General features: G+C 55.9%; 1 protein-coding gene across 3 annotated transcripts; it reads left to right on the top strand.

The window, feature by feature from the left end:
* Positions 1-81: 81 nt before the first annotated feature.
* KIAA1522 (KIAA1522 ortholog) lies at positions 82-27,264 on the top strand. Of its 3 annotated transcripts, none has more exons than XM_030327205.1 (7): positions 82-316; positions 20,527-20,697; positions 20,782-20,837; positions 21,131-21,254; positions 21,834-21,950; positions 22,042-24,606; positions 25,037-27,264. In XM_030327205.1, exons 1-7 carry the CDS (start codon positions 82-84, stop codon positions 25,057-25,059), a joined length of 3,291 nt encoding a protein of 1,096 aa, XP_030183065.1. In that variant the 3' UTR covers positions 25,060-27,264. The 3 variants fall into 3 exon arrangements, with proteins under 3 accessions (XP_030183065.1, XP_030183066.1, XP_030183067.1); XM_030327206.1 differs by lacking the exon at positions 82-316 and adding an exon at positions 9,150-9,240; XM_030327207.1 differs by lacking the exon at positions 82-316 and adding an exon at positions 18,479-18,564.
* The last annotated feature ends 222 nt before the right edge of the window (positions 27,265-27,486 follow it).

Raw genomic sequence — 27,486 nt, forward strand, 5'->3', positions numbered from 1 at the left:
GCCTGCCCGCGCGCCCGCCCCGCGCATGGGTGCCCCGCCGCAGGGGGCCTGACCCCCGCCTCCCGGTCCGCCCGCCGCGCCATGGCGGCCCGCGCGCCCCCCGCCGCACCTGCGGCCGACGAGCCGGGGGGTCCGGGCGGCCCCCCGCGCAGGAAGAAGTCCCGCTCCGGCGCGTCCGGCCTCCGGCGCGCCTTCAGCTGGCTGCGGGGCAAGCGGCGCAAGAAGAAGGCGGCGGGGGCCGAGGGCGCCGAACCGGCCGCCCCCCGGGCCAAGAAGGCTGACGACAAGGCCAGGAGGGCCAAGGGTAAAGGCCGAGGTAAGGCGGCCGGGCACCTGGGCTGCGCGCCGGGCGGCGCCGAGGGTGCGGCCAGGGTGGCTCCGCCAGGGGTCCGCGGCGCGTTGGAGGGTGAGCCTCTAGGCACTGGGGCGGGGGGGAGCGAAGAGTCCGGGGCTCAGCCCGAGCACCCCCATTCTGTGCGCCCCACCCCGCCAGCATCTCCCAGAGTCAGCCCGGCCCCGTTCTGGAGAGAAGGGACCCCCGGCTGGGGCAGGAATCTCCTGGTTTAAGCAGGAAGTGCTGGCAATCTGGCTCTTGGGACGGTGAGGCAGTCCCCCTCCCCCAGGCTCACCCCGGTTCTGCCCTCTGCTGAGTCAGGGGGTCAGAGACTTGGCTCTGGCCTGGGGCCCATGGGAGAGGCAAGTGGCCTTGCGTCTCTGGTGGGGGTTCCTCCAGGTCTGGAAGGTCAACTGCACTCAAAAGGTGTTTCAGCCCCACAGAGGACCCAACGTGGGGCATAGCATGCTTTAGGTTCTTAACTGTGTTAGCTTTTCCCACCTGGCTCCCCTCACCACTCCCCTGGGCCAAACCGCAAACATCCACCTCCTGGGGTGGTGAGCTCACGGATGAGAACGAACCATGGCGCCCCTCCCCATCACTCCTTCCCCCAGGCCTGGTAGAAACATGCCAGTGTTGGAAGCGTGCTTACAGATGGGGGAAACTGAGGCCCAAATTAACGGAGAAGCTGTATCTGGGCTGTGACGGGTACTTAAAACACAACAGCCAATTCCCTGTCTGTGGGCTCTCTGGCCTGATGGATGGGCAGCCTGAGGGGAGGTGGGGGGGGGGCGGATGGCTGACTTGGCTCATCCCTGCCGGGGTCACTTTTCTTTCGGGCACTTGCTTGGTTCTTTTCTCATTTCCCCCCTCTGTTTCTGTCTCCCGTTTGAGGGGTAGGGCATGAGTCTCTGCAAGAGGGTGGGGCTCCCTTGGGGCTTGCCTTGCTCCGAAGTCTACCTTCCCTGTGGCTCCTGCTGCAGTGCCAGAGGTGAGGAAATGGCGGTGTGTGCGGGCCCATCCCATCTGTGTTTACCCTCCCAGTGTCCTTTAACCACCTCCTCTGCAGGAGAATTAGAAGGAACATTTGAGGGGTCAGGAAGAGGGTGAAAAGCCTCTTGTGTGATCGCATCCGGCCTGATCTTCCTTTTGGATGAGGGCCCTGCTCCCCTTTGGCCCAGGCACAAATAGAAGTCAGGGTGCTGGGGCAGGGATGGCTGGGCCAAGCCCTGAGGGAGGGTTTGGGTGAAGGGTGTTTCCAAGGGCTCTGTACTCCCAACTGGAGGCCCGAGTCTGTCCTAAGGCTGTCCCACTGGGATTCGGTCTGAAGTCATCCCCCTCTCAAGAGGGCTTGGGTCAGAATTGCAGCAGGATGGATTGTGGTCAGACTGTGAGGATTGGAGATAGAAAGCTAGTGGTGTACCCCAGGGAAGTGGACCCTTTTCCCCAGAGACCAGCCTGGAGGCAGGGGCTGGGAAAGCTGATCCTATAAGTCCCTGCTCCAACCTCCTGGGGTATATCTGTCATTGCTTCAGTGGCGAGGCCTCCCCCTGCGTTGTGTTTGGTATCCAGTAGCACTGGGCTTTCTGGGCAGCAGTCGGCCTGATTTGAGCCCACGTGCATGGGAAACACCTCCCTGCCCCTGGCTGTTGTTTCCCCAGGTCTGGGGGTGGCCCTGGGTATGACTGGAGGAAGTCCTGCTCCATTTTGCTCCAACCTCCTATTATTCCAATTGTTTCCTTGTCACCTGCCTGGCCCAACTTCTTTTCTGTTTATGAAGAGAAATGAATCCAATCTCTCTAATCTCCACTGGCACTGCTGATCAGGAAGGGGAAGCCCAAAGAAGGCTTAACTATTTCTGGGGAAAATGTTCAGAATGGAAACTGGGGAAGATGGGAAGGAGGAATATACAGAAAATTCTTGAGAGGTTAGGAGCTTTTGCTGGGAAGCTCCCCCATCCCAGTCTCTGAACCAGAGACCCAGAGATGCAGGTCATGGCTCCCCTCATCTGACTCCACTACAGTTAAGATGGGGAAACTGAGCTTAGAGTAGAATTTTGAGCACTTGTCTTCCAGGACTGCCCTGCACAGACTTAGAAAGAAAAGAGAGGAAATCTGACAATTATTGATTATTCTGAATGTGCCAGGAGCCCTTTATCCATTATCTCATTTGAGCCCATTTGCAGATGAAAAAATATTTGAGGCTCAGTGACAGTGAGTGCTGAATTTGCCCAAACTCGGATTTGAACTCAAACCATCTGCCTCTCCAACCGGTACCGTTTTCATAAATAAGACATACAGGTGGGACATAGACCGGGGGTAAGGCTTAAAGATCTTTTCTTCCAACCCATTCTACAGAAGGGAAAAGGTCCAGAGAGAAATAAGGGAAGTTGACAGAGTGGGAGGAGTATGAGAGTCAGGCAAATAAGAGTCCAGATCCTGGCTCAGTTGCTCGCAAGCCCTGTGATGTTGGGCAGCAACTTCTCTGTGGTCCCACTGATTCCATTACTGGCTCAGGGAAGACAGGGGACCTTCTCACAGGGGTGACCCTCTGGCTGGACGTTGCCTTGGTGGGTTTGTGACTCCAAGATTTCTGTCTCTGTACGATTCTCAAAAGAGGGGACGTGAAAATTTTGTGAAAGTGAAGTTACCACAAAAATGCAAAGGGTCGCTATTAATCACCTGAGCTCTAAGGACCCAGTCTGGAGGGAATAGGCTCAGGGCTGACAGGACAACTCTGCTGCCCCTCCCAGGCTATGTGACACCCGCAGATTATTAAACCCCTCTAAGCCTCAGTTTCCTTATCTGTAAAACAGGGATAATAAATCCTGGCTTTACAGGGGTGTTTCAGGGACCCAATTAGATAACAGCCATGCAAGTGCTTTGTGAAGCTGTGGACAAAGGTCTAGAGGGTAGCAAGTTTCTGCGGTTGTGATGCTGAGGACTTGGACATTAGCTGATCCATGTTTGGAAATCCACTCTTGGTTACGCCTCAGATACCCATGGTGGTAGTGGTGATGATGATTGAGGCGGGAGCCATAGAAAGAATCTCACCTCTGCCCAACAAGAGGACTCAGGCATAAGAAAAAGTAAACAAATAAGAAGCCATATTTTCCAGAAATATCACCTGGACTCCAGACAAGTATGTGGGGAGGAAGTGTTTCTGGGACAGATGCCAGGACTGGAGCCCAAATAGATAATCAGGGGAGGCTCTCTGCAGGAGGTGAGCAGCGCAGAAGAGCAGGGTGCCGGCGAACTTGAAGAAGTAACAAGAAGGCTGCTCTCTGGCAGACCCCGGCTGGGCATCTTTATGAGTGTTTTCCTTTGTCCTCGCAACAGCCTGAGAGGTGGGCAGTTATTACCATTTATAGGGGAGAAAATAGGTCACTCGGCTTCATTCATTTGAAAAAGACCTATCCTTTACTATGTAGTGTCAGGCACTGTTCAGGGTAACGTGGATACCTGGGACAAGACAGGCAAGGTCCCCACCTGCATGGAATGACAGAAGCACTCAGTCGGCCTCCAGAGGCCACACTCTCCAAACAAAACAGTATGAGGCTGGGTGTGTTTCTGACTCTGGAGAGGAGTACATAGGAGGAGGTAGCCCTCCCGAAGAAGGTTACTCGTGGGCAGTGGACAGTGGCCGGGTGGGGAGTGGGATCATTCTTGGGATCAGAGTTAGAGGACTTCAGTACTCAAAGAATTCAGGAGCCACCTTGCCGAGTCCAGCAGACTTCACCTGAAGAACTCTGGCCACTCACTCAGGGAGAACTGCCCTTGGTGTGGGGTTGTGGAGAGACTCCTGAGTTTGAGTTGTGCTCTGTACACGTTCTGTGGCACCCCACGGTGGGCCACACATGCCCCGTCTTGACAAAGATGGGGTTTCATGGCCTCTGACAGCCTCTCTGGCTCTAGAATTCTGGTTTAAGGATGGGCTGGGGCCATGAGGGTGGGAGCTATGCTCAGGAAAGGAGAGGCTGCCTTTTGGCCGGTCATGTACAAGACATTGGGACCGAGTGGCCTAGATATTATAGTAAGGAGGGCCAGGAGAATAGTGTGAATAATGCCATCTCTCTCTGCTGAGGAAGGGGCCTGAGGAGCTCCAAAACAAAGTCAGGACCCTAAGGCACTTTGGGTAATGGACACTTTGCCTATCTAAGGACAGGAGAGTGTCTGTTTGCTTTTCAGTAAACACTCTATGTATTTCCACATTCTGTGCCATTGCATGTGCCGTCTCCCCTACTTAGGGTGTGCATATCTTCACTTCTCTATCCGCTGAACTCCTGCTCATCTCTCAAGGCCTGGCACCAGTGTTCTCATCTCTGTGATGGCCCCCAGGGAGCTTACTGCCTCCAGACTAGGACAGGGTGCTTAAGGGATTTGGAATTGGACAGTATATGTTTTTCTGGCCACCTTCTTGGGTAGGACATCTCAGTGTCCTTAGCCTGGGGCCTGGACCAATTTGTTAGGGGTAGGTTTCTCTTTGCTGTGGGATACGGCCAATGGGGGAGTGACTTCCTTAGAGGAATCTGGGACCACCTCCTCCAGGCCCCTGTGAAGGGATGGGCATTATCTGCCTTGGGTCCAGATGGGAGAGGGTGCCTCACTATTGTATTTCAAAATATTGATTAAGTATTTAATATTGGGTAATAAGTACCTATGCTATGTGCCAGGCATTGTTCTGGGGATGAATGAGAGACAAGGTCCCAGTCCTCATGAACCTCACAATCTGAGGGAGGAACCAGACATGGAACAGGTAATGAAGGGTCAAGAAGTGTGACAAAGGAGGGAAGCACAGTGATCCCAGGGGGAGATCAGGGACGGCTTCCCAGAGGAGGTGACATGTAAACAAAAATGGAAGGATGAAAGGAAGCTGGGGTTGAGGGATTTGCAGTGCTGGAATCAGGCAAGGCGCCTGCAAGGAGCTGGGGCCAGCTGCCTCTCTGGGTTCTGTGGGTTGCAGGAATCACCATACCTCATAGTTTTGAACACCCTGAGGGCAGGACTGGGTTGATGGTCCTTTCCCTCTGCACTGCCCAGCACAGGGCCTGGTGCAAAGTGGCTTTGGGTAATAGCTAGGTGATCTGATATGGGCCCCAGAGCATGGGCATCTGTGGATCCTAGATGCTCAGAGTTGATGGCCTGAGATGCTGCAGGCTGCCGTAATGGCACATACAGATGGGCAGCTGAGGCCCAGAGGACTAAGTGTCTTGCTCAAGGTCACACAGCCAGCCAGCATTATAGGTGGAGCAGGAACCCTCACCTGCCAGGCTGACCTTAGCTTCCCTACTCCTTTGTTCAGACTTCAAATGGAAAATCCGGCCCCAGAGAGGCGCCTCTACCAGGAGTGGGATGAGATGAGCAGGAAGCTGAGTCCAAGAAGGGCTCCACCCCCTCCTTTACCTCCAACACCTTCAGGGGCTCATTCCAGCTGCCTCTCCCTCTCCCTCCTGATGGAGGCCTCAAATCCCCACCCATGGCACACATCCCAGTGTTCTGGAAATCCCCTTCGGGCTAGGATGGGCCCTCCCCCCACTATTCTGTCCATCTCCTGCCCCTGAAGCAGGGCTGGCAGCAAAGTTTGCTGAACTGGGGTGGCTAAGCCCGGTGGCCAGAAAAATCTACACTCTTGTCAGAAAAGGACAGAGGGAGAGCCTCCCCTTACCCAGCTGTCCCCTGGAAATCCCCGTCTCCCCAAACCTCAAAGCTGCCTCAGCTGCTCCTGGCCTGTCACATGCCCATGAAAACTAATGAGAGGAGGCATTGTATATTGTTTGGGCCACCGTGACGGTGGTGGGGCAGGGAGAGCAGGTATCCACACCTCCACCTTCTGTCAACATACCAGTGTACCCCAGCATACCCCACGGCCACCTCTAGGCCCTTGGCTGACTTGGGGGAGGAAGTAAGTTGGAAGCAGGTTGGAAGCAGCTACTATGGGCCGGAGGGGTGGAATCGCTGTTGGGTCTCTCCCATTAGTATACTCCACTGTCTCTGTGCTTTTGTGTTTACTGCCCCCAGGGGCTGGTTCATCAAGGGCTGTCAGCCCTACTCACAAGGTGCCCAGCCCTGTGATTGGCATGGAGGGGAGACAGACACAGCTCAGCTTGCAAAGAGTTTAAACCCCAAATTTTCTGGCACAGTGCATAATTCCCAGGAGGCTGCTGCTGGGGTCTGCTCCAAACAGGGCCCCCTGTCTGCTTAGGACACCCCTCTCCTCCAAGCCTCTAGCTAGGCGAGGTCTTCACCATGATTCAAGAAAGTCACCAGGCGCTCAGCCCAGTGTTGTGGTTTCTAGGAGTTCTGGTCTTCCATACCAGCTACGTCTTCCCACAGTCCTACCCCAGGCTCTCTCATGCTCTTGGCTGTGGCCAGTACTATTTCTCCAGGATCCTGGAGCAAACACAGCCTCTGTAGTGAAAGAACGTAAGACTGGGACTCTCCTGCCTGTGCCTCTTCACCTTTCCCAGTACTTAAGTGACATCATCACCACCTTCCTCCGCGTCAGCGGGCCAGCCCCACCGTCTCTGCCTCCACCAGGTCCTGTTCAACACCGCACAGCAGACGTGCTGCGTGCCCGACACTGTGCTGCGTTTGGGGTTACTGAGAGGAGGGAGGCGATCACTGTCCCCGAGGAACTTGTTTTCTGGTTGGAAAGGGAGATACCACACCAAGCTGTTGTCTTGAGACGAGTGTTGGAATGGTGTTGCAGAGGGTGCTGGGGGGCCGTGAGGTGTGATCAGTTCTATCAGAGTGCAGCACTAGTGCCTGTGGGAGCACAGAGGGCTGAGCTGGGGGAGGAGGGCTGCAAGGAAGACTTCCTGGAGGAAGAGACTGTCCAGCGGGATCTTGAGGAAAATGAGGAATCTTCCAGGCAAAGGTGGAAGAGGAAGAAGCGTGTGGGAAGGCTTGGAGGTGTGTATGGGTGTGTGTGTGTGGCAAGCAGTTTTGTGCAGCTGGAGCTCTGATGAGGGGTGTGGTGGGAGATGAGTTGACCTGGGGGCAGGGCAGTTACTGCAAAGCCTCCTGCAAAGGCCAAGGCACCTGCTACACTCCAGACGTCCTTTGAAGTTCTTTGCATACACCCTCGCTCAGCTTATGTCAAGAGATCTGGACGTTACCCTTGAATGTTCTCTTTGCTCCTTCATACCACCTTTCTCCTTTGTGGGCCCCATCTGTAAATTAGGGGAATCGGACTAGCAGATACTCCGAGGTCTCCCAGCTTTGACGCCAGGGCCCTCTTCTCTGCAAAGCGGGAACCTGGTGCACACATCTTGGTATATAGTGTATGCGTGATGAGTGGATGAATAAAATATAACCCCTCGGGGACTGCACTGTTGTTAATCGCAAACTCTTAGCAAGGCATGGACCTGAAGGAGGGTGGGGCTTGACTCCGCAATTTTGCAGGGAGGGACAGGGTGCCCTGGAGCCACTGGGCATAAGAGGCAGCTTGGTGCAGTGGACAGGCTTACCCAGGTGGCAGAAAGGATGAGCAATATGGGGATTAGAACTGAAGGCTCTGGACTTCTAGCCCAGCAGTCTCTCTGCTACACCATGCTGCCCCTAGTAGGAGAGACAGGGCAGAGCAATGGTAAAGGAGAGTCACTGCCTAGGCTGCTGAGCCCTGGGCACAAGGGCGTTTGTGAGGACACAGAGGTGAGGATAGCCTGGCGGCCTGGAAGGTTTTTAGAAGAGGTGAAGTGAGGCCTAGGTTTGAAAGATGAAGACTTGTATAAGGGTAGATGAGTGGGGGGCACACAGACATGAGTGGCCTCACATGTTTACCTATACACTCCATTACTTACACTCACAGACACAATGTGACAGAGCCTGCCATAGTTACGTAGGTGGATACACAAAAGCGCATATCCAGATGTTTGAAAACAGACTCAGTGATATGGATAGATGCACACGGATGATTACACAGAGGAACCCACACGTTCAGGGTCACAGGTATGTACACAGGTACACAACTACACAGCCACATTCAAGCATACAGTTACCAATGCCCAATTACATGCCCTCCTTCAAGGTTATGCAGAGGCACAGATAAACAGTAGGGGTAGTAGCATGGATCAGTGGGTATTGGAGTCAGTCTGGGTTTGAGTCCTAGCTCTGTAGCTTACTGATGTTTGACTTTGGGCTAGTCATCTGACTTCATGGAACCCCTATTTCCCCATCTCTAAAACGGGGATGATAAAACTACCTACCTTATAAAATTGTTTTGTGGCATGAAAGCAGTTTATCAGAGTGCCTAGCACATAGTAAGCGCTTATATAAAAGGATGCTGTTATTGAAACACTATTAAGACAGAAATACAGTCAGATCGATACATGTGTACACACAGGCACAGAGACAGGAGATACACACACAGACACGTGACACTCACGGGGTGGTGGCTGGTGGGCCCCAGCAGCAGCGGGGCTCCGGACCCCCCTTGTCTGGAGACCTGGCCCTGGTTCTCTGGGCGCCACTGCAGTCCTCAGAGAGGCGGCCGCTGGGCTGAGAGAGCTGGCGACCCGCCTGCCCCACCTGGACACGACGGCCTTTCCCGAGCGCTCTGGGTGGGGTGGCTCAGCTGGTCTCCCAGGTCCCGGGAGGGGTGGAGCCTACGGGACGCGCGCCAGGCCCCGCCCCTCCACCGTCCCCGCCCCCGGCCCGGCCATTGGCCGCAAAGCCTGGAGGCGTGGCTGAGCTGGGGCTGGGGGCGCCTGCGGTGGCCGCCCGCGCGTCTCTCTGCTTCCCTCCCGGGGCTGCGGGCCCGGCGGCCGGGCTGGTTGGGCTGCGCTAGGGTTTCCGCGCCGGCTCCCGCGCCCGCCATGGGCAACTCACACCACAAGAGGAAGGCCCCCAGCGGCCCCCGGGCCCGCAGCTTCTGGCGGTTCGGGCGGTCGGCGAAGCGGCCGGCAGGTAGGGGCCGGGGGTGGGGGCGGGGCAGGCGGGGAGGAGGGTCTCCCTGCCGCAGCCGCCGCCACCGCTGCTGCCCCCTCCCGGGGCTTGGTGGGTGTGAGTGTGGGGGGCCGGGAATCCCCCGCACAGACCCCACCCCTCACATGCGCAAAGAGACACGCGTACATGCGAATACCCACGGGCGGGCACACGTCCATGTTCACAATTTACACAGTCACACACAACACCCACTCAAATGTACGGACATGCAGACGCAAAATCGCATACACGTTTACACCCACAGCGTCGTTGTAGAACGCACAGACCCTGAGACAGGTACATACACCTAGGTATACGGTTTACACAGCCACAGGAATTATACCACACGCGGAGATTCGCACACTCGCACACACACATCAGTCATGTAAGTACAGTTGCCCAGCGTCTTAGGCACATAGATGTACCCACGGGTTCAGAACTGCACAACCAACCAGACTCCCACACTCGGGCTCAAAGACCGACCCTAAGGCACTTTTACACACACACACACACACACACACACACACACACACACACACTTGTTAGCCCCCAACGGGCTGAAAGTTTGCAGGAGGGACAGGAGACAAAGGTGCAGGAGAGAAGCAGGAAACCAGGGGGCTGGAGACTATGGGCCGCCTCCATTTGACGTGATTGGGAGTTGGACTGGTTCTTTGGGCTCTCTCCCCACCCCCACCTGCGTCGCCGCTGCCTGTCGTCCCCCTTCCCCCTACCCGCGGTTCCCGTGGTCGCTGCCGCATGTCCCCCCTTTCAGTGCAGCCACCGAGCTGGAACGCAGCCCTTCCCGGCGTGCTGCGGGATCCCTCCGCGGGTCACATTCCAGCCTCCAAGTGGGGGGTGGGTGGAGGGGGAGAATGGAGAAGGCTTCCAACTCTAGGGTTGGGAGATAGGATTCCTGGTTTCCCCCAGCAGGTGCGACAGTTCAGGGTATCCCCCAGAGTCCCAAGGGTTGCTGGAGGAGGGGCTGTTGAGGGTGGCCAGTTCCCTTACCTGGTGAATCCAGAGATGGGGTAGGGGCTGGGGGTTAGATCTGCTTTTCCCCCTGAGAAAGATAAGGGGATCTCCAACAGAGGCAGGTATTCCTTCTGGCCTTTGGGAGTGGAAGAATCTTGGAGAAGGTGGGGTGGGGTTCCTTTGGCTGTGGTGGGAGAATCCACCCATGTCTTCCCAGGGTGGCCCACATTCCTAGAGGTTCTGAAATGAGCCTGATGATCTCATCCCTCCACACGGGGGCAGGGGGTGACAGAACCTGTGCTGGGAATTGGGGGGTCTGGATTTTCAGTGTGACTCTGGTATGGGCTCTGGTGACCTTGAGCAGATTGCTTTCACTCCTCTGGACCTCCTGGCTCCCACGGAAGGGCCTGTCTGTGAAATTAGGGGGGTCTAGCCATTTTATGGATAGAGAAGGTGGGCTTGTCTAAGGTCATGTGCTAGTAGCGGTTTGAAGAATAACAGTGATCAAAATAACAGTAGGAAAAGGGTTAATTATGTTCTGGTAGACTCTGAGGATTCCTCAGAAAGTGGATTGATGAGAGACTCCAGGACCCTCCAGTAGTCTCCCTGTCCCAGCAATCCTGAAATCCATCTGACCACCTGTCTCTCTTAGATTCTGCACCAAGGGGTGGGGCTGGGGCTCTTCCCCTGCTTTCCCGTGGCCACTCTAATCTGATGGTTTCCTGAGAACCAACTGTGGGTGCGGACTTGTGACCATTTGTGGTAGGAGAGAGAGAGAGATGAGAGGACTAGGTTTACAGTCTCTTGCCCACTAGTCCCTGTGCTCTTACAGTTCCTGCTGCAACTCAGGCACCAACCAGGCTTTAAGGTGGTCCTAAGAAACCAGAAAGCAATGTCAAGACAACAGAGAAGTAAGTGTGGGGGCTGAGGAATATTCAGAAGGCTTTTGGGTTGGGGCTAGTTTTAGAAAACTGGAGAGATGGTCTTAATTTGGCCTTCGAAGAAACTACAGGGTTGGAGGGAGTCCTGATTGTTGATTAAATGAGAGAGAGATGACCAGGGATGCTCTTCAGCTCTGGGAAATGGCCATGAACAAAGGCAAGAGTTGAACCTGAGCATGGAGGCTGGAGAGAAAACTGGTTGAGGCTTCTTCCTTGTGCCTGGGAAGAGAAATTCCATTGTGAATGCAAACTTCAATCCCTTTGGTTTTACTTGTGCTGAGGATTGTTAAGGCTTCCTCAGCCTGGGCCTCTGCCCAGGTATGGGACTGGGGTTTGAGTACTTATCCATTTGATTCGTTTGTGAGAGGATGAGGGAAAGGATGCAAGGCAAGCAGAGAGGGCAGGAGTCTGTAGACCATAGGGAGCCAGTGAAGGTGTTTGAGCAAGGGAGGAGCCTATGAAAGTGTTGTGTTGGGAAGATGGCGCCAGAACAGGGCAGGTGCAGGCAGGACAGGTTGGGGGGTGGAGCAGTGAGAGTGGAAGCTCAAGAGAGCAGTCTGGAGGCTGTTGCAGTAATCCAGGGGAGAGGTGGTGAGGTGAGGGCTAGGGACAGGGTGGGGGCTGTGGGAGTGGAGAGGAGTGGCAGTTGCAGACACACCGAGGAGGAGGCGGCAGAAGTGATAGGACCTGGGATTAATCAGATGTTGGGCGTATGGGCCAGAGAGGGCTGTGGAGGCTTAATGCTCCAGGCTGCTTTGCTGGGGGGGTTGGTGACAGAGATAATAATTCAGAGATAAAAATGAGGTTCTGTGCTAAACCCTTTCGTCAGTTAATTCATTTGTCCCCCAACAGGTATAGAAATAAGCTGGAAGCCATTATCCTTCCCATTTTACAGATGAGGAAGCTGGAGCTTAGAGAAGTGAAGTCGCTTGCCCAGGGCCACTCAGCAAGGAGGTAGCTTTGAGATTCAAACTCAAGCCTATCAAATTTTAAAGACTGTGCCCTTAATCAGTTTAGGAATAGATGGGTTCCTTCTTATGATTGAGGGGCCTGCAGGTCCTCTGGGCAAAGAAAGCCCGAGGCCCTGGGGGTTTGGGGAGCACAAGTGGAGGAAGCACTGTGGGAGAGGGGCAGGGGTTGAGGACAGAGCACCGAAGCCCCCCAAGGGCTCAGAGAGGGAGCAGGTGAGAAATGGAAGGAGAACTGAGATTCAAGGAATGGCTGGTCCATTGGATCAATGCCCTTAGATGAAAGGGAATGGTAAGGGTGGACAGGGAGAGGCCTTCTCACTGCTGGAAAGATACTAACCTGCTGGGATTGTTTGCCCTTGGATCTCAGGAATCCAACCACACCCCCATCCCTCCCCAGGCCCACTGGCGTCTGGTCTTGGGAAGTTTGGGGGATTGGTGAAAGATGTGAATTGGGAGTCCGGGAGCATCTCCCACCATACCACCCTCCTCTTTTTTTTAAATTTTTTAACATTTATTTATTTTTGAGAGAGAGAGAGAGAGAGAGACTGAACATGAGTGGGGGCAAGGGGCAGAGAGAGGGAGACTCTGAAGAGGGAGACTCTGAGCTGTCAGCACAGAGCCCGATGCCAGGCTTGAACCCAAGAACCGGGAGATCATGACCTAAGCCAAAGTCGGATGCTTAACTGACTGATCCACCCAGATGCCCCTGATCCTCCTTTTTTTTCCCAGACATTGTACTGTCAGGTTTATACACAGCCACCCCCTTCCCCTGCCCCCGTGGGATTTATTGTTTCCATCTTGCTGATTGGGAGATTGAGGGAATAGACTAAGTCATTGGTGGAGTCAGACCACCTGGAATTCTTTTCATCCCTCCCCCTGCCTCTGTACTTGGAGCACCAGGGGTCTTTGGTAGGTCCCACAGCTGGGAAAAGTCCTGTTCCTCTTACTCACCTGCCCCCCAGCTTCTCCCTCCATCTCCTCCCCCTTCCTGGGAGAGATTGTGACCAACAGTGTGTCTGGACTTGGTTGTGGAAGCCTTGGGCTTGCAGACAAGGGGCTGGCCCAGCCCTCTCTGGTCGCACGGATCACCCCCCCCACCCGCTTCTGCCCCAGGCCCTGACCCAAAGTGGGGGACACTACCCTCCTAGGGGCAGAGCCCACATGCTAAGGGACCTTTAGAGATCATTTCTCCGACCCTCCCATCTCATAGATGAAGAAACTGAGGCTCGGAAAAGGGCACGTACTGGCTCAGCATCGTGCTGCAATTGAGGGGCAGTGAGAACTCAAACCTTGAGGCTCTTGACTCCCAGGGCCCTGGGGTCTCTGGTCTGGGCTTGGAATTCCCTTCCCTCCCAAACAGGAGGATTAGGACTAAGTCACTGAGGAGCTGATAGGGAACTCTTGTTAAAGTGTCCCTTATCAGGCTTTATCTTAATAATGGTCCTTAAGGCCACTTGGGATTTGAAGAGAGCTGCGGAAGTGGGTGGGAGTGGAGGCCTCTGGTGGCATGGGAAGAACAGGATTGTGCAGCCAGTCAGAGCTGGGTTCACACACCCTGAGTCTGCCAGTTACTAGCTGTGTGACCTTAGGTAAGTCACTGACCCTGAGGGAGTGCCTCTGTATGGCAAGGGGGATTTAGTGAGATCATGTGTGTCTCAATCAGTTGGTACTATCAATACATGTGAGTTTATTATCCTGTTACCAGTAGAAAGGCAGAGGGGCCTGAGAGAGACCTTTACCCACCCCTACACCCTGGAGAGGCAGAAGCTCCCTTGAGGACCACACTTTGTGCTTAAACTTGGTTGTGTGGCTTTGGCTTTCCCAGCTACTCCATGAGGTAGGTGTTGGTCCTTTACAGATGAGATTGAGGCCCAGAGAGGCTGATTCATTTGTCCAAGGCCTCTAATCCAGGCTTCCTGATTCCCAGGCTTTTCCCCTCTTGACTTCATTGTGGCTGCCTCTCCGCCATATATAAGGTAGGGATAATTGTGCCTTGAAGGAACAAAGGAAAGGGTTTTTGGAAATTGAGACTCGCACCCTGGCCCAGAGAGATTATTATGTCATTGTCAGGAGCAGATACTGACCCGGAAACTCATTATGATATTTATTAATATTATTGTAGCTAATTCCTCCCTGCACTACTGCTGGTTCCTGCAGCCGCCTGAGGCATGGGATCCTCCTCTCCTTGTTGGGGCACTCCCTGCCCCCCCATATTTACCTTAAAACCGGCCTGTCAGCTCTGCAGCTCTGCTCTAGGGCGGGGCTTCCCACTGAGGGGAGGGAGGAGGGGGATTTCCCTTCTGCAGAAGTGGGGTGCAGAGCTCCCCCTCTTTGGGCAGGGACTGAGGATGCATGCAGCCCCCCTGATCCCTTAACTTCCTCGGACTTAGGACCATTGCAGTGTTTGGAGTGAGACCCAAGTTCCATTGTGGGCTCAGCCACTTCCTGGTTGAGTGACCTTGAGCAAGTCACTTTCCCTGGAGCCTCCTTGTGCTCTTTGTGAAAAGGGAAGTCAGACATACCTTTCAGGTTTTTTGTTGGGTGTTCTGTGAGACTGAAGAGAAAGAGAAACTTCCACGTGAAGGTTTTTGTTACACTCATTTCCCTTTGTCTTGGAGAATAAAATCTCCATACGTTCTGGGTTCTGCTCCTATTGGAAGGCCCTGGGTTGTTCACCAGTACAGAGGGGCTTAGGACCTCTAAACACCCTGAATCCTGGCTCCCGGGCCTGGCCAGTGGTCAAATGTGGTGGGGGAGCGGGGTCAGGCCCAGGCCTGGAGGGCTCCAGCTCCTGAGTAAGGCCACCTGGGCAGCTGTTCCCTCCCCCCGTCATTCCTCTCCCCTGAGTCAGGCCTGCCTGGCTGTGGGCGCGCCACCACCCCCGCCCCTTGCTCTGGAATGGGGCAGGTTGAGGCCTCACCCCATGGAGGATGTTGCCAAGACAGTGTGTACGCATGCGCACAAATGTGCCCTTGGCCTTGGGGGTTGGGGGCTCCCTCCCCCTTTCTTCCCTGTCCCCAGGCTCAGGAAAGCCCCACAGTGGTGGGTACATGCACCTGCCTTTGTGTACACACAGCCACCTGGCTGGGCCCTGCGTGAGTCTGCGGTCCTGCTCCTGTGTGAGGACACGGACTAGGGTGGCCTGGGTGTGCTTTGTGGACGTGGTCCTGCGAGCACCCACCTGTGTGTGGGGGGGCCCAGTGGGACATTTTGGAGGTGCAGGCGCACATACTTCTGCTGGTTGGACTATATCTGAGCTCACGAACTAGCATGTGTGCTTCCTGGTGTGCCCTTCATGTTAGGGGGTGTGGCCGAGAGCAAGGTGTCTTCTCTGATCCAGGAAGCTTCCTTCCTCTGGCAGGTGGGGGAGGAGGGGAGGCGGAGGCTGCAGGCTGAGCCAGGAGCTTCAGCCCCAGGCTGCACCTCTGGACTGTGCCAGGGCAGAAGGCTCTAAATACAGCCTTGGGCAAGGTCCTTCCACTCTCTGGGCCCCAGTTTCTTTGTGAGGTCCCTGTCCTCCACTGGAGACTCTGGTTGCTGAGCTCCGCCCTAAGCAAGTCACAGGTGTGTGGACCCGAGCCTTGCCTTGCCTTGCGAGGCTCAGAGAGGCCTCAGGCTCTGGCCAAGCTGTGGGTGTGGGGGGAGGGGTGTTGCTGGAGCAACCAGATGTTATCAAGTGTGAGAGCCTTGGATCCTCTGGGACTTTGCAGCTGTGGCCCTGACTGCCAGCTTGGGCCTGAGACCTTGAGCTGATGTTCCCCCATGCCCTGAGTGGAGCTCAGCCCTGAGTTTCCTTGGTTAGCGGGTAGCTGAGGATGACTGTGTCCTGTGTGGGTAAAGCCTTCAGTTTTGGAGCCAGCCAGGGTTTGGGAAGTCACCTAGCTCTCGGAGCCTCACAGGTCCATGATCAACAATGGGAGAGAATCCTCGAGAACCTGCCTCCAAGGGCTATTGTAAGATCCAGGAGGGCAGAGACTGCCTTCCCCCAGCACCTGGCATTAATCACCCTATAAGTATGAGGCCTATTGCTCTTTTCAGTCTGAGCGGGACTAATAAGGGGGCAGGTGAGTCTGGCCTCAGAGAGGGAAGAGGGGAGGCTGTGGCCAAGAAACTTTGAATTTCTGGGGATGAGAGGGTCCCTCAGCCCTTGTTCAGAGGGGAGATAGGGTTCGTAGCTGGCATGGCAGACAGAGCATAACTTTTGGATTCCAGTTGTCCTGAGTGCAAATACCACCTTGCCCTTTCCCAGCTTGCCCCTTCTAGCCTCCATTTCATCATCTGTAAAATGGGGACAAAAGGGCCTATTTCCAGGATGCCTGGGTGGCACAGTCGGTTAAGTGTCCAACTCTTGATTTCCGCTCAGGTCATGATCTCGAGGTCGTGAGGTCCTGAGGTCAAGCCCCGCATCGGGCTCCACACTGGGCTCAGAGCCTGCCCAAGATTCTCTGTCCCACTCCCTCTGCCCCTTCCCAACTATGACAGCATTTTTTCTCTGTCTCTCAAAAAAAAAGTGCCCACTTCTTAGGATTGTTGTTTAGATTGAAGTGATTTGTGGATTTACATACTATCCAGCTGCATAAAAGTTTGTTTTCTAGAGAGCAAGGGCTCATCCTCTGAGTGGTCTGAGAGGTGGGGCAGCGAATGGGGAAGGGGCTGCAGAGGGGTCTTGCAGCATGAGAGCCACTGTGAATTCTTAGATCCTTAGGGGCTCAGAGAGAAAGGTGTGGTGAGAGAGGAGTGTCCTGAGGTTAAGTTTGGGGGACATCACTTCACAGACTTTCTCTTCCACCTTCTCAGCTACTCTTTTTGGAGTTGCCCAGGGGATCTCTTAACACTGTTCCTACCCAGTTTAACCTTCATTGTTGACCTCCTGGGGCTCTTTGAATAAAAGCCAGACTCTGCCATGGCCTACCGGGCCCCACCTTGACCTGGCTCCTGTCATTCTCTCCCTTGCTCACCGTATTTCAGCCCCACTGGCCTCCTTTCTATTCTGGGAGACACCCCCCCCCCCCAACTCCTGCCTCAAGGCTGACACTTGCTCTTCTGTCCCTAGGGCTCTGTGCCCAGCACTTGCCCTGGCGGGCTCCTCCTCCTTCAAGTCTTGGTTCCAATGTCCTTTCCTTAGAGAGACTTTCCTTGATGCCTCTTATAGGCACCCCCTTCTCTATCATAGCTTCCCAGTCTTCACTAATCTAAAATTATATTGTTAGTCTACCTCATTCATGTATTCATCAAATGTTTATTGAACTCACAATATGTGACAGGCACTGATTTAGATGCTAGGGATGTACTGGTGACCAAGACAAAGTTCTCCATTTGCTATAGCTCTCAATACTAGCTCGATAAATTCTGCTGATTGAATGAATGGGTACAACTGTCTTATAAAGAGGACTTATTGGCCTTGTTTCCATTTGAGGTCATGACTTGTGTGTGATGGAGCTGGATTTGAACTTGAGCCCGACTTCCCTCCAGTTCCCTCCTCCCACCTTCCACTTTTACTGCCCTCAGCTGTGAGCTGGTTTCTTGGCTAGTTCTGTTCTCCCTACCTGGTGATTCATCAGAGTCACCAAGTCACAGAGTGAGGCCAGTGGGAAGGATCCTGGGCTGGAAGAGCAGGAGGGGGACGATGAAGCCTACCTCTGCTGTGTGACCTTGGATAGTTCATAGTGCTTCTCTGGGCTGCTTCCACCTGACCAAAGTGGGAAGAAAGTCCCGAACATACACAGGAGGAGTTGTTCCCACCGGCCACTGTGTTTCTGTTCTGGGCATCTCCCTGGCTTCCTAGTACTGTGTCCTGGGCTGTGTCCCAGCGGCTTTCGCCAGTGAACTTGCCATCACAGGCAGTTCTGGGCTGCCTGGCTGCTCCACCTCTGAGTTCCTTCCCCAGGGAATTACCCTCACCAGCCAGGAGGACTTGGGGATCATGCCAAGTGTATTTTAGTGGCTCTTCCACCCACCATCTGGCAGCTGGGACCCCTGCCATAGCTCTGGCCCCTGACGGTTTAGTAAAGGACTTGGGGACGGGTTAATGGTCTGCTCCTGGGACTGAGTGTCTTCAGCCCTGCTAGTCATACTCTCCACCAGAGCCGAGCATCTGCAGACTCGGGGCCTCAGTTTCCCCGTGAGAATCTGGGATGGTTCTTGCTACTGCACTCCACTTGAGGGGCGGGGTCGGTGGGTGGGCGGGACCAGTGGCGCAGGTGGGAGGAGGACCTGGAGAGCAGCCCCTCCCCCTCCTCTGCCTGGCGCTGGCTCTGCAGCTGGGCGGGCGACTCGCACCACTCGGTGCTGGGTTACGGTGAAGGCGGCGCCCGGCGCTCCGGAGAGGTCGGAATAGGGGACGGCCCGAGTGGCGCCCGCAGTCATGGTGGTGTTCCTGGGCCGCCGCCTTCCGGTGCTCCTCGGGCTCTTTAAGAAGAAGGGTGAGTGGGTGTGGCTGGGGAGGGGGAAAAGAAGGACCCCGACACCTCTGTTTGCCAGAGCCTTCTGTAAAAAGGGGATCAAAGCCGGGGAAGGCTAATGGGTGGGGGATGGGGGGCAGTAATGAGGCCAGATTACCCTGTCCTCCCCTGTGCCTTTGTCCAGCGGCTTTTCCGCTGCCTTTGTCTGGGCCCTGCTTGGGTTTGGGAGGATGGATCCAGATGTCTCTGACCTTGAAGCCTGCAGCCCTTGGGTGAGACTGCCTCCCTTCAGGGGTACCCATACTGTACTGGGTACATCCCAGTACTTCAGTTCTGAGAGGCAGGGCACCCTCTTCCAGGTCAATCAGCATGTGTGGAAGGATGGGATGTGGGGAGCAGAGAAGAGAGAAAAGTAGTGCCCCTGGAATTTGGGGCGTGATCATTGAAACGCTGTTTAGAGGCCAAGGTGGGGCCCCTAGAGAAGTTTTGGAGGGCGGGGTCTATGCCTGCTTACTGCTTCTCTAGGAACTGGGCTTTCAGGCCTGGATTAAGACATGGGGGCCATGGTTTATCGACTTTCGCCGGGGGTTGGGGGGGGGGGAGGCGGGCAAGCAAATGTCCTTGGTTGGAGTGTGGTCCAGGTGTCCCCTCTGGGAACCTGGAGTTTAGTCTTGGCTCTGATTTGCTGGATGACCGTAGGCAAGGCCTTTCCATCGATCTTGTTTCCCCAACTTGTAAAATGCAGGGATTAGGTGAGACTCATTGGGATTGTTGGGAGACTTAGGAGCTCTGACCTTGTAGGGTTCCTGCAGGTTCCCTGGGCAGGAGCTGGCTGTTGAAGAGTGGGCCAGGGAAGAAGAAATGGGCAGGTGTCTGAGCTGAAGACCCTCATCCTGGGGCGTGGCTCTTTAAAGGGCTTGTTTTGTTTCTGCCCCTCTCTACAAGGTGCTGCCAAGGTCACATGACCCTCCCAGCGCTTTTGCTTATGTTGTGGGTTCCATTTAAAAGGGGGGCTGGGGCTGCAAAGTGCTGACACAGCCCCCTATTCCCAGGATTAGATGACCAGCTTCCCCATGGGCGGGGCCTGTAACAGGATCCTTTGTAATGGATCCCTGGCTCCTTTGCACCAGGGGTTGGGGCCTCCAGGAGAGGGGGATGCCTGGGACTGTTCTCCCAAGAGAGGCTGGAGCTGCCTTGTCTGGGGCTAGAGGGGCCCGGAGGAGGGCCTTCTCCCCTCCCCTTCTTTCCTCTAAGGGATAGCCACATGGGTGAGTAGGGGACATAAGAGGCCATGTCCCTTATTTGTCCCTCCTACCAGGACTTCCTGGGAATTCTGGTTGTGACCTCTGAAAGCCCACACCCTTTCCTAGTGTCCCACAGTGTCTTCCTGGGCCTGGGCCAAGGGGGTGTTTGAAAGGGGTGGTTTTTTTTCTGTAAAGTAAAGCTCGGGGTGTGGAGACAAGACAATGTATTTGCTACGGGCTATATGTATACAGGGTGCCTTACATCGGGCCCTGTGTGACATGTGGATACACAGTCGTGTATGTACTTGGGTATTGTTTGTATATGTACAGAATGGGAACTGTAGCTGTTGTGTATAGACCTAGGGGCTGGCTGTGTTCTCTGGGGGCCCCTGTGTTCGATGTTGGTTCCCAGATGTGTTTATACTGGGATGCTGTTTGTGTATGTCCTGAAGCCTGTGGGTGTTGTGTGCATATATGGTGGGCTTGTGTGCCCTGGGTATGGGGAACTTTGTGTGGTGTGGGTGCTCAGATGTGTACTCTTGGGTACAGTTTGCGTATGTGCATGGGGGCTGTGTGTATCGCGTGTATAACTCAGAACTGTGGGTTGTGTCTACAGATTGGGGGAAGCAGGCCTTGCATGTGTGTGCAGGGACCGTGTGCAGTCTTGGGACTGGGGGTGTGTTGTGGTGGAGCCTGTGCATCCCCAGGCCTCACTTCTCTTCCTCCTCCATTCCGCTAGGCTCTGCCAAGGCTGAGAGTGACAAACGTCTAAGTGTGGGGTCCGGCCAGGGGCCAGGGTCTGTAGTGGATGAGCACCAGGACAATGTCTTCTTCCCCAGTGGGCGACCGCCTCACCTCGAAGAGCTGCACACGCAGGCCCAGGAGGGGCTCCGTTCCCTCCAGCACCAAGGTAGCCTTCACTTCCCCTCCAGTATCCCTCTTAGCTCTCCAAGGTCAGGGACCTAGCCCGACACACCTTTCTGGTGTCTTCCAGAAAAACAGAAACTGAATAAAGGTGGTTGGGACCATGGAGACACCCAGAGCATCCAGGTGAGCTCTGCCCCCAGCTCAGTCCTGACTCTGCTTTTCCCTTCCTGCTGAATCTCTGGCAAGTATGGTCTTTGAACCCTTTTGGATCTCAGTTTCCTTTTTGTATCATGAAGGGCTGGACTAGATGACCCCTCAGGGCTAGTCCAGCTGATAACCCGCTCAGTGCTAGGTGAAGCTGGGGAGAATCCAAGTCAAAAGTCCCAAAGGGAAGCCCTGAAGAGGCAACAGCAGAGGCCCACGTAGGCCTCTGGGATGTCTGAGGCCAGGGCCTGATCTCCTTCTTCCCTCAACAGTCCTCCCGGATGGGGCCAGATGAAGACAGCATCTCTTTCTGCAGCCAGACCACATCCTACACGGCTGAGAGCTCCACAGCAGAGGACGCTCTCTCCATCCGCTCAGAGATGATCCAGCGCAAAGGTGTCTGCTCACCAGCCAGGATTCCCGGCGGGGGAGGGGGCAGTGGGCACTACCTCGGTCCCAGCACCTGCTCCTTGCCCCATTTCCTCTTCATCTGGCATTTCCCAAGGCTCTGTGAGTCAGTGAATCCAGGAAACACAGTATCCTGCGTTTTTCTTGGAGACTCACCATGCACATTAACTGCAAAGCAGGACAGTTAGCAGTCAGGAAACCTGGGTTTGAGCCTGGTGTTGCTGCTTCCCAGCTGTGTGACCTTGGGCCAACCCTTAACCACTCTGATCTTTGGTTTGATGTTGTATAAAAATGAGGTTAAGAGTACTTACATTATTGGAACGAGTGCCAAGTGTTCAGCATGCTAACACATAATAATTGTTCACTAAGTGGAAATTATCACTGGAAATTATCAGCCTTCTAGAAGAGAAGTGTTTAGCTTTGTTTAACCTAGCTTGGCCCACGCCTCCTTGATTATGGAAATCTTTTTTTGCAGAGCACTGATTAGTGATTCCACAGAAGTAGTGCTCTGCAAAATGTGTCCTGAGACCTGCTCTAACGGTTTCTCTCCCCTGGACTGGCCCCCAGGGTCCACCTTCCGACCCCATGACTCATTTTCCAAATCGTCCGGGAAGTCGGGGCGGCGAAGGCGCGAGAGGCGGAGCACGGTGCTGGGACTGCCGCAGCACGTGCAGAAGGAACTCGGTGAGCCTGGCGGGGAGGAGGGCAGTGGTGGTGAGTCGGGAGCTCTGGCTGAACCTTCCGCTGACCCCCCGGTCCTCCATGTCCCTCGCAGGTCTGCGGAACGAGCGTGAGGCACCAGGTACCCCTCGGCCTCCTGGTCCTCGGGATGCCGTCCGCATCCCCACGGTGGATGGCCGTCCAGCGGGCCCGGCCTCAGGGACAGGGGCCCGGGTGTCCCTGCAGGCGCTAGAGGCACGGGCCCAGGCCGGTGCCGAGGCCGAGGCCATGCTGCAGCGCCACATCGACCGCGTCTACCGGGATGACACCCTCGTTGGGCGGTCCACAGGAGCCCGGCCCCCGCCAGTGACACGGCCCATGTCCTTAGCGGTGCCCGGACTGACAGGAGGGGCAGGGCCTCCAGAACCCCTGAGCCCAGCCATGTCCATCTCGCCCCAGGCCACCTACTTGTCAAAACTGATTCCGCATGCTGTCTTGCCGCCCACGGTGGACGTGGTGGCCCTGGGCCGCTGCAGCCTGCGCACACTGAGCCGCTGCAGCCTGCTGTCGGCCAGCCCGGCCTCTGTCCGCTCGCTGGGCCGCTTCTCCTTGGCCTCCAGCCCGCGGCCCCGCAGCCGCCATCCTTCCTCCTCCAGTGACACCTGGAGCCACTCTCAGTCCTCTGAGACCATTGTGTCTGATGGCTCTACCCTCTCCTCTAAGGGTGGCTCTGAGGGTCAGCCCGAGGGCTCTCTGGCTAGCAGTAGCGCGGCACCCCCTCCCCAGGCGGGCAGTGGGAGGGGCTCTCCCAGCGGGGGCAGCACCGCCGATGCCTCCGACACTGTCAGCGTTCGGAGCAGTGGGCAGCTGTCCGGCCGGAGCGTGTCCCTCCGTAAGCTGAAGAGGCCCCCCCCACCTCCCCGCCGGACCTACTCACTCCATCAGCGGGGCTCAGCAGCACCCGATGGGCCCTTGGGGTTGCCGCCCAGGCCTGAGCGGAAGCAGCAGCAACAGCTGCCTCGGCCACCCACCACTGGTGGGGCAGAAGGGACGGGGGCAGCTCCGTGTCCCTCCAACTCAGCAGGCACCTGGGTGCCTGGCTTGTCTCCAGGTGGCTCCCGGCGTCCCCCACGCTCCCCAGAACGGACGCTCTCACCCTCCAGTGGGTACTCGAGCCAAAGTGGTACTCCTACCCTCCCTCCTAAGGGTCTAACAGGGGCCCCTGCTTCCCCAGGCAAGGCCCAACCCCCTAAACCAGAACGTGTCACTTCCCTTCGTTCCCCTGGGGTCTCTGTCTCTTCTTCCCTCACATCTCTATGTTCCTCATCCTCTGACCCAGCCCCCTCAGACCGGTCTGGTACACAGATGTCGACTGCCCTGGGTGACAGGTTTGCCATACCTCCTCACCCCAAGGTGCCCGCCCCTTTCTCCCCACCCCCTTCCAAGTCCAAGAGTCCTAAACAAGCCGCCCCCGCTCCTGCCACTCCTGCTGTGGTCCCCGGGCCGGTCTCTACTGCTGATGTGAGTCCCGAGCCCCCACCAACTCCGCAGACCTCCCTGACCCCGCCACAGGAGTCACCCAGTGCCCCCAAAGACCAGTCACCCCCACCGTCCCCACCTCCATCTTATCATCCTCCCCCCCCACCCACTAAGAAGCCTGAGGTCGTTGAGGCCCCATCTGCCCCAGAGACTGCTGAGGAGCCCCTCCAAGACCCCAACTGGCCCCCACCCCCGCCTCCTGCACCAGAGGTGCAGGACCTTTCCATGGCTGACTTCCCCCCACCTGAGGAGGCCTTTTTCTCTGTGGCTGGCCCTGAGCCTGCAGGCCCTTCAGGCCCCCCAGAGCCTGTTAGATCCCTGGCTGCTTCATCCTTCTCAGTTGCTGTCTCTTCCCAGAGCCAGCTTCACGGTTCCCCAGACCCTCCTCCGGCTCCACCAGCCCCACCTCCAGCTGGTTCTGTCTCGGGGCTTTTGGCCAAGCTCCCACGGAAGGAACCGGTGGGCTGCAGCAAAGGCAGCGGGGTTCCCAGGGAGGATGCTGGCGCACCCCTGGTCACGCCCTCACTCCTGCAGATGGTTCGGCTGCGCTCTGTGGGCGCTCCTGCGGCTGCTGCAACCCCGGCCTCCGGGCCGTCAGCCCCCCAGAAGCCGCTACGAAGGGCCCTGTCAGGGCGGGCCAGCCCAGCGCCTGCCCCCTCCTCAGGGCTCCATGCTGCTGTCCAACTCAAGGCCTCCGGTCTGGCTGCCAGCAAGGACCCTGCGAGTGCCCAGCCCAATGGACCGCCTGAGGTGGAGCCACGGTCTCCCCAGTCCCCTGCCTCTATGGCCAGCTTCATATTCTCCAGGGGCACCAAGAAGCTGCAGCTGGAGAGGCCAGTGTCCCCTGAGACCCAGGCTGACCTCCAGCGGAATCTGGTGGCCGAACTTCGGAACATCTCAGAGCAGTGGCCACCCCAAGCCCCAAAGAAGCCACCTAAAGCTCCCCCACCCGTGGCTCGCAAGCCCTCTGTGGGAGTCCCGCCATCCACCTCGCCCAGCTTTCCTCGGGCTGAGTCCCTTACTGCTCCTCCCACCAACGGGCTCCATGCTGAAGACAGGACTAAGGGGGAGCTGGCGGAGAATGGAAGTGTCATGCAGCTGGTGGGCCTGGAGGAGCAGAAGCTGGGCCCACCTGGCTCAGGTACGGTGGATGGGGGTGGGGGTGGGTCCCCATCACTGGTGTGGGGAAGCAGGTGTCTGAAGTCCCACTACTGGGAATTTGTTACTGGATCTTTAAGATTTCCCTGGTCTCGGGCTGCCTGGGAAGGGTGAGCGATCACCGTTGATAAGCTAGTGAAGGAGCATGGTATGTAGGGCTTTGAAGTCAGACCTACTGAGTTTGAACTCCAACTTTGCCATTTTATCTACCCATCCTGGCCTTAAGTTCCTCACCATAAAGTGCAGGGCAATGATGCCTACATTAGCATGTCAGAGGTATTGTTTGTAAAACATCTAGCTGGTGCTGCTGGCATCGGTCAGTTGAGGAGGTGAGGATGTGCCTTGGGCTCTTAGTAGCCAGAACTAAGCCAAGACGCCCCTTGCTGAATGTCCCTTCTTTTCCCCTGCCGCAGACCCACAGAAAGAGCTGGTCTGACCGCCAGGCACCTCACTGGCACTGCTGACCCATCCCAGGAATACAATCTCAGGGACCTGAGCAGCTCCAAGGATGAGACGATACGGCAGACACTTAACCTAGTAGAGAGGATGCCTGCAGCCTTAACGTTCACAGCCTTCGATATTTATGCAAGCCTGGTGTTGATCCTGCCCTCCAAGTCATCCAGCTCATGCCTTTTCCTCCCTGGATGGATTCCCCTCTGGCAGCTGCTGCTTGTCTTGGCCTTAGCCTCATCTTGAAGGAGGTAGCTGGTGGGAGTGGGTGGCTGCGCCCCCTGCTGGCCCTGAGGCCACACGGTTGGGAGGAGAGCGCCTCACATGAATTTTTCCTCCCCCCCCCATGTCCAAATCATGCACATACTGTAGTCCAGAATCAAAGCACTTTTGACAAGTGGCTGCATGTCCATCCTCCAGGGCCCATGAAGCCTCACTCTAAGGGCCTGTTTACATGGCGGCAGCATCAGTCCCTGGTAGCCAGCCCATAGCTGGGACCAGTCTGCTCCCTCCGATCCAGTTTGCTCATTTCCTAGTTCTTGGAGGTGGGCGAGTCATTGTATTCCCACAGGTTTCTCCAGGCTGGAGGTAGGAGCGGGGCTGTGGAATTCCAAAGCACAAAAGGGGCAGCAGGGGTTAGCCCTCCTGTGCCTCAACTGACCACCAACCACCTGCCTTCCAGTTCTGCCAGGTGCTCCATGCAGGGGACAAGAAGTGGGGACTGCCTGGGCCCGAATGAGGGAGGGGGTGGGAGGGAGAAGAAGAGAGGAGGTCCACAGGCTCTGTCCTCAGAGAGTGGGAGGACAGAACAGGGAGGCCTCTCAGCGGGCACTTGGTAACGCCAAGCATCTGCCCCCTTGTTTCACTTGATCAGGTTGGGGTGGGCAGGCAGGCGCAACACTTCAGAGGCAGGAGCCCATGGGCTGTGGCAAAGCTGTGTCCCTTTCAGCTGTGCAGGAAGCCCTGAGGGAGGCGGGTGGAGGGTCTGGCCAGGGGAGCGCTTATTTGGGCAGTGGGCCCAGACCTGGCCCTACAGATTACATTCTCTGACCTTTCTCTTTACTCGGTGCATGTTCTTTCTGCAGCTGCCTTTCAGCACAGGTGGTTTCACTGGGGGGAGCTGACGCTGAGTGACAAGGATGGGAAGGAAGCCAAAGGTGCATTCTATTCCAGACTCTTCCCTAGTCAGTGAAGGGGGTTCAGTGCTCCTAGGGAGCAGGCTGGGCGATTGCCCCCTGGCCATCAGCTTCTGCTACTGAGGTCTCCTCTAGGAATTTTAATGACCTATTTTCAGCCTGTGCCTCCTATCTAGGTAAGCTGGCTTCCCCACTGGCCCCGGTGCCTCCCTTCACAGTAGTGTGACTGCCACCAGGTCCATCCCTTCTGGCCTGATCCTCTTTCCTCAACAGTGACTTGGGCTTGAGGAACCTCACTTTTAGCTGCTTCTGTGGAGGCTGAACCCCTCCCAGAACCAGAGCTGGGAACACAGGGGATGTGGTACGAGAGCCCAGGTTCCTGGGGCCCTCCCTCACTGCGGTCTTCTCCCTGTGGCTGTAAACCAGTGTTCTGTAAACCAAGGTTTCCCTTGCCCTTTGGGTAATGGAGAGCGGCTGCTGGGTACATGTCGCACCTGTCCAGTGGGCCGGGGAAAGAGGAGAGTCAGTCAGTATGCACTGCTCTGCTCAGAGCTCCTGACCAGCCCCCTGGGAACCAAGACCAGGCCAAAGCCTCCACGAAAGAAACCTGGCCCTGGCAGCAGTCTTGGAGCTGTTGGAGATGGAGATGGGAGGGAGCCCAACTTCTGTGTCTCTTCCCCGCCCCCCCCCCCCCCCCCCCCAACGTTACTTGAGCTCCTTATCCTCAGTTAGAATCTTCTGAGCTTGTTTCCCCACTGGGTGGGACAGAGTACAAAGGAGAAGGGAGGATCTAGAAGAGGCAACCCTTCTTTGTCCTCTGGGGTAAATGAGCTTGACCTAGTGCAAATGGAGAGACCAAAAGCCTCTGATTTTTAATTTCCATAAAAATGTTAGAGAGAGAGAAGTATATATATATATATTTCTTTAAATTTTTGAGTCTTTGATATGTCTATACAAACAATCCATTCCCTCTGCCCTGAAGCCTGAGTGAGACACATGAAAGAGCTGTGTGTGTGTGTTTCATTCAAAGGTGTTAATTAAATGATTAAAACGTGGCTGTGGTTTGCTGTTTCTTAATGGAGGGACAGGGTGGTGGTCTGGGCCCACTATTATGAGAGGATGTTCTTTCTGCCTCCTGTAAGCACTGGACCCCAAAGTGGGCCTCTTCTGCTTTTATCGCGAAGGAAAAGTCAAAGTGTTGGTCATCCATCCAATTCACTATCTCCCAACATTACAGGGTCAAAAGTCCAAGATATGAGCAGCCTAGGTTGGGTGAG

The sequence above is a fragment of the Lynx canadensis genome, chromosome C1, assembly GCF_007474595.2.
Source record: "Lynx canadensis isolate LIC74 chromosome C1, mLynCan4.pri.v2, whole genome shotgun sequence".
Lineage (NCBI taxonomy): Eukaryota > Metazoa > Chordata > Mammalia > Carnivora > Felidae > Lynx > Lynx canadensis.

Coding starts and splice junctions, on each gene's coding strand:
- KIAA1522 (XM_030327205.1), top strand. CDS start 82: ATGGCGGCCCGCGCGCCCCCCGCCGCACCTGCGGCCGACGAGCCGGGG. Junction 21,255..21,833: donor AGAGATGATCCAGCGCAAAG/GTGTCTGCTCAC, acceptor ACTGGCCCCCAG/GGTCCACCTTCCGACCCCAT. Junction 21,951..22,041: donor GCACGTGCAGAAGGAACTCG/GTGAGCCTGGCG, acceptor TGTCCCTCGCAG/GTCTGCGGAACGAGCGTGAG.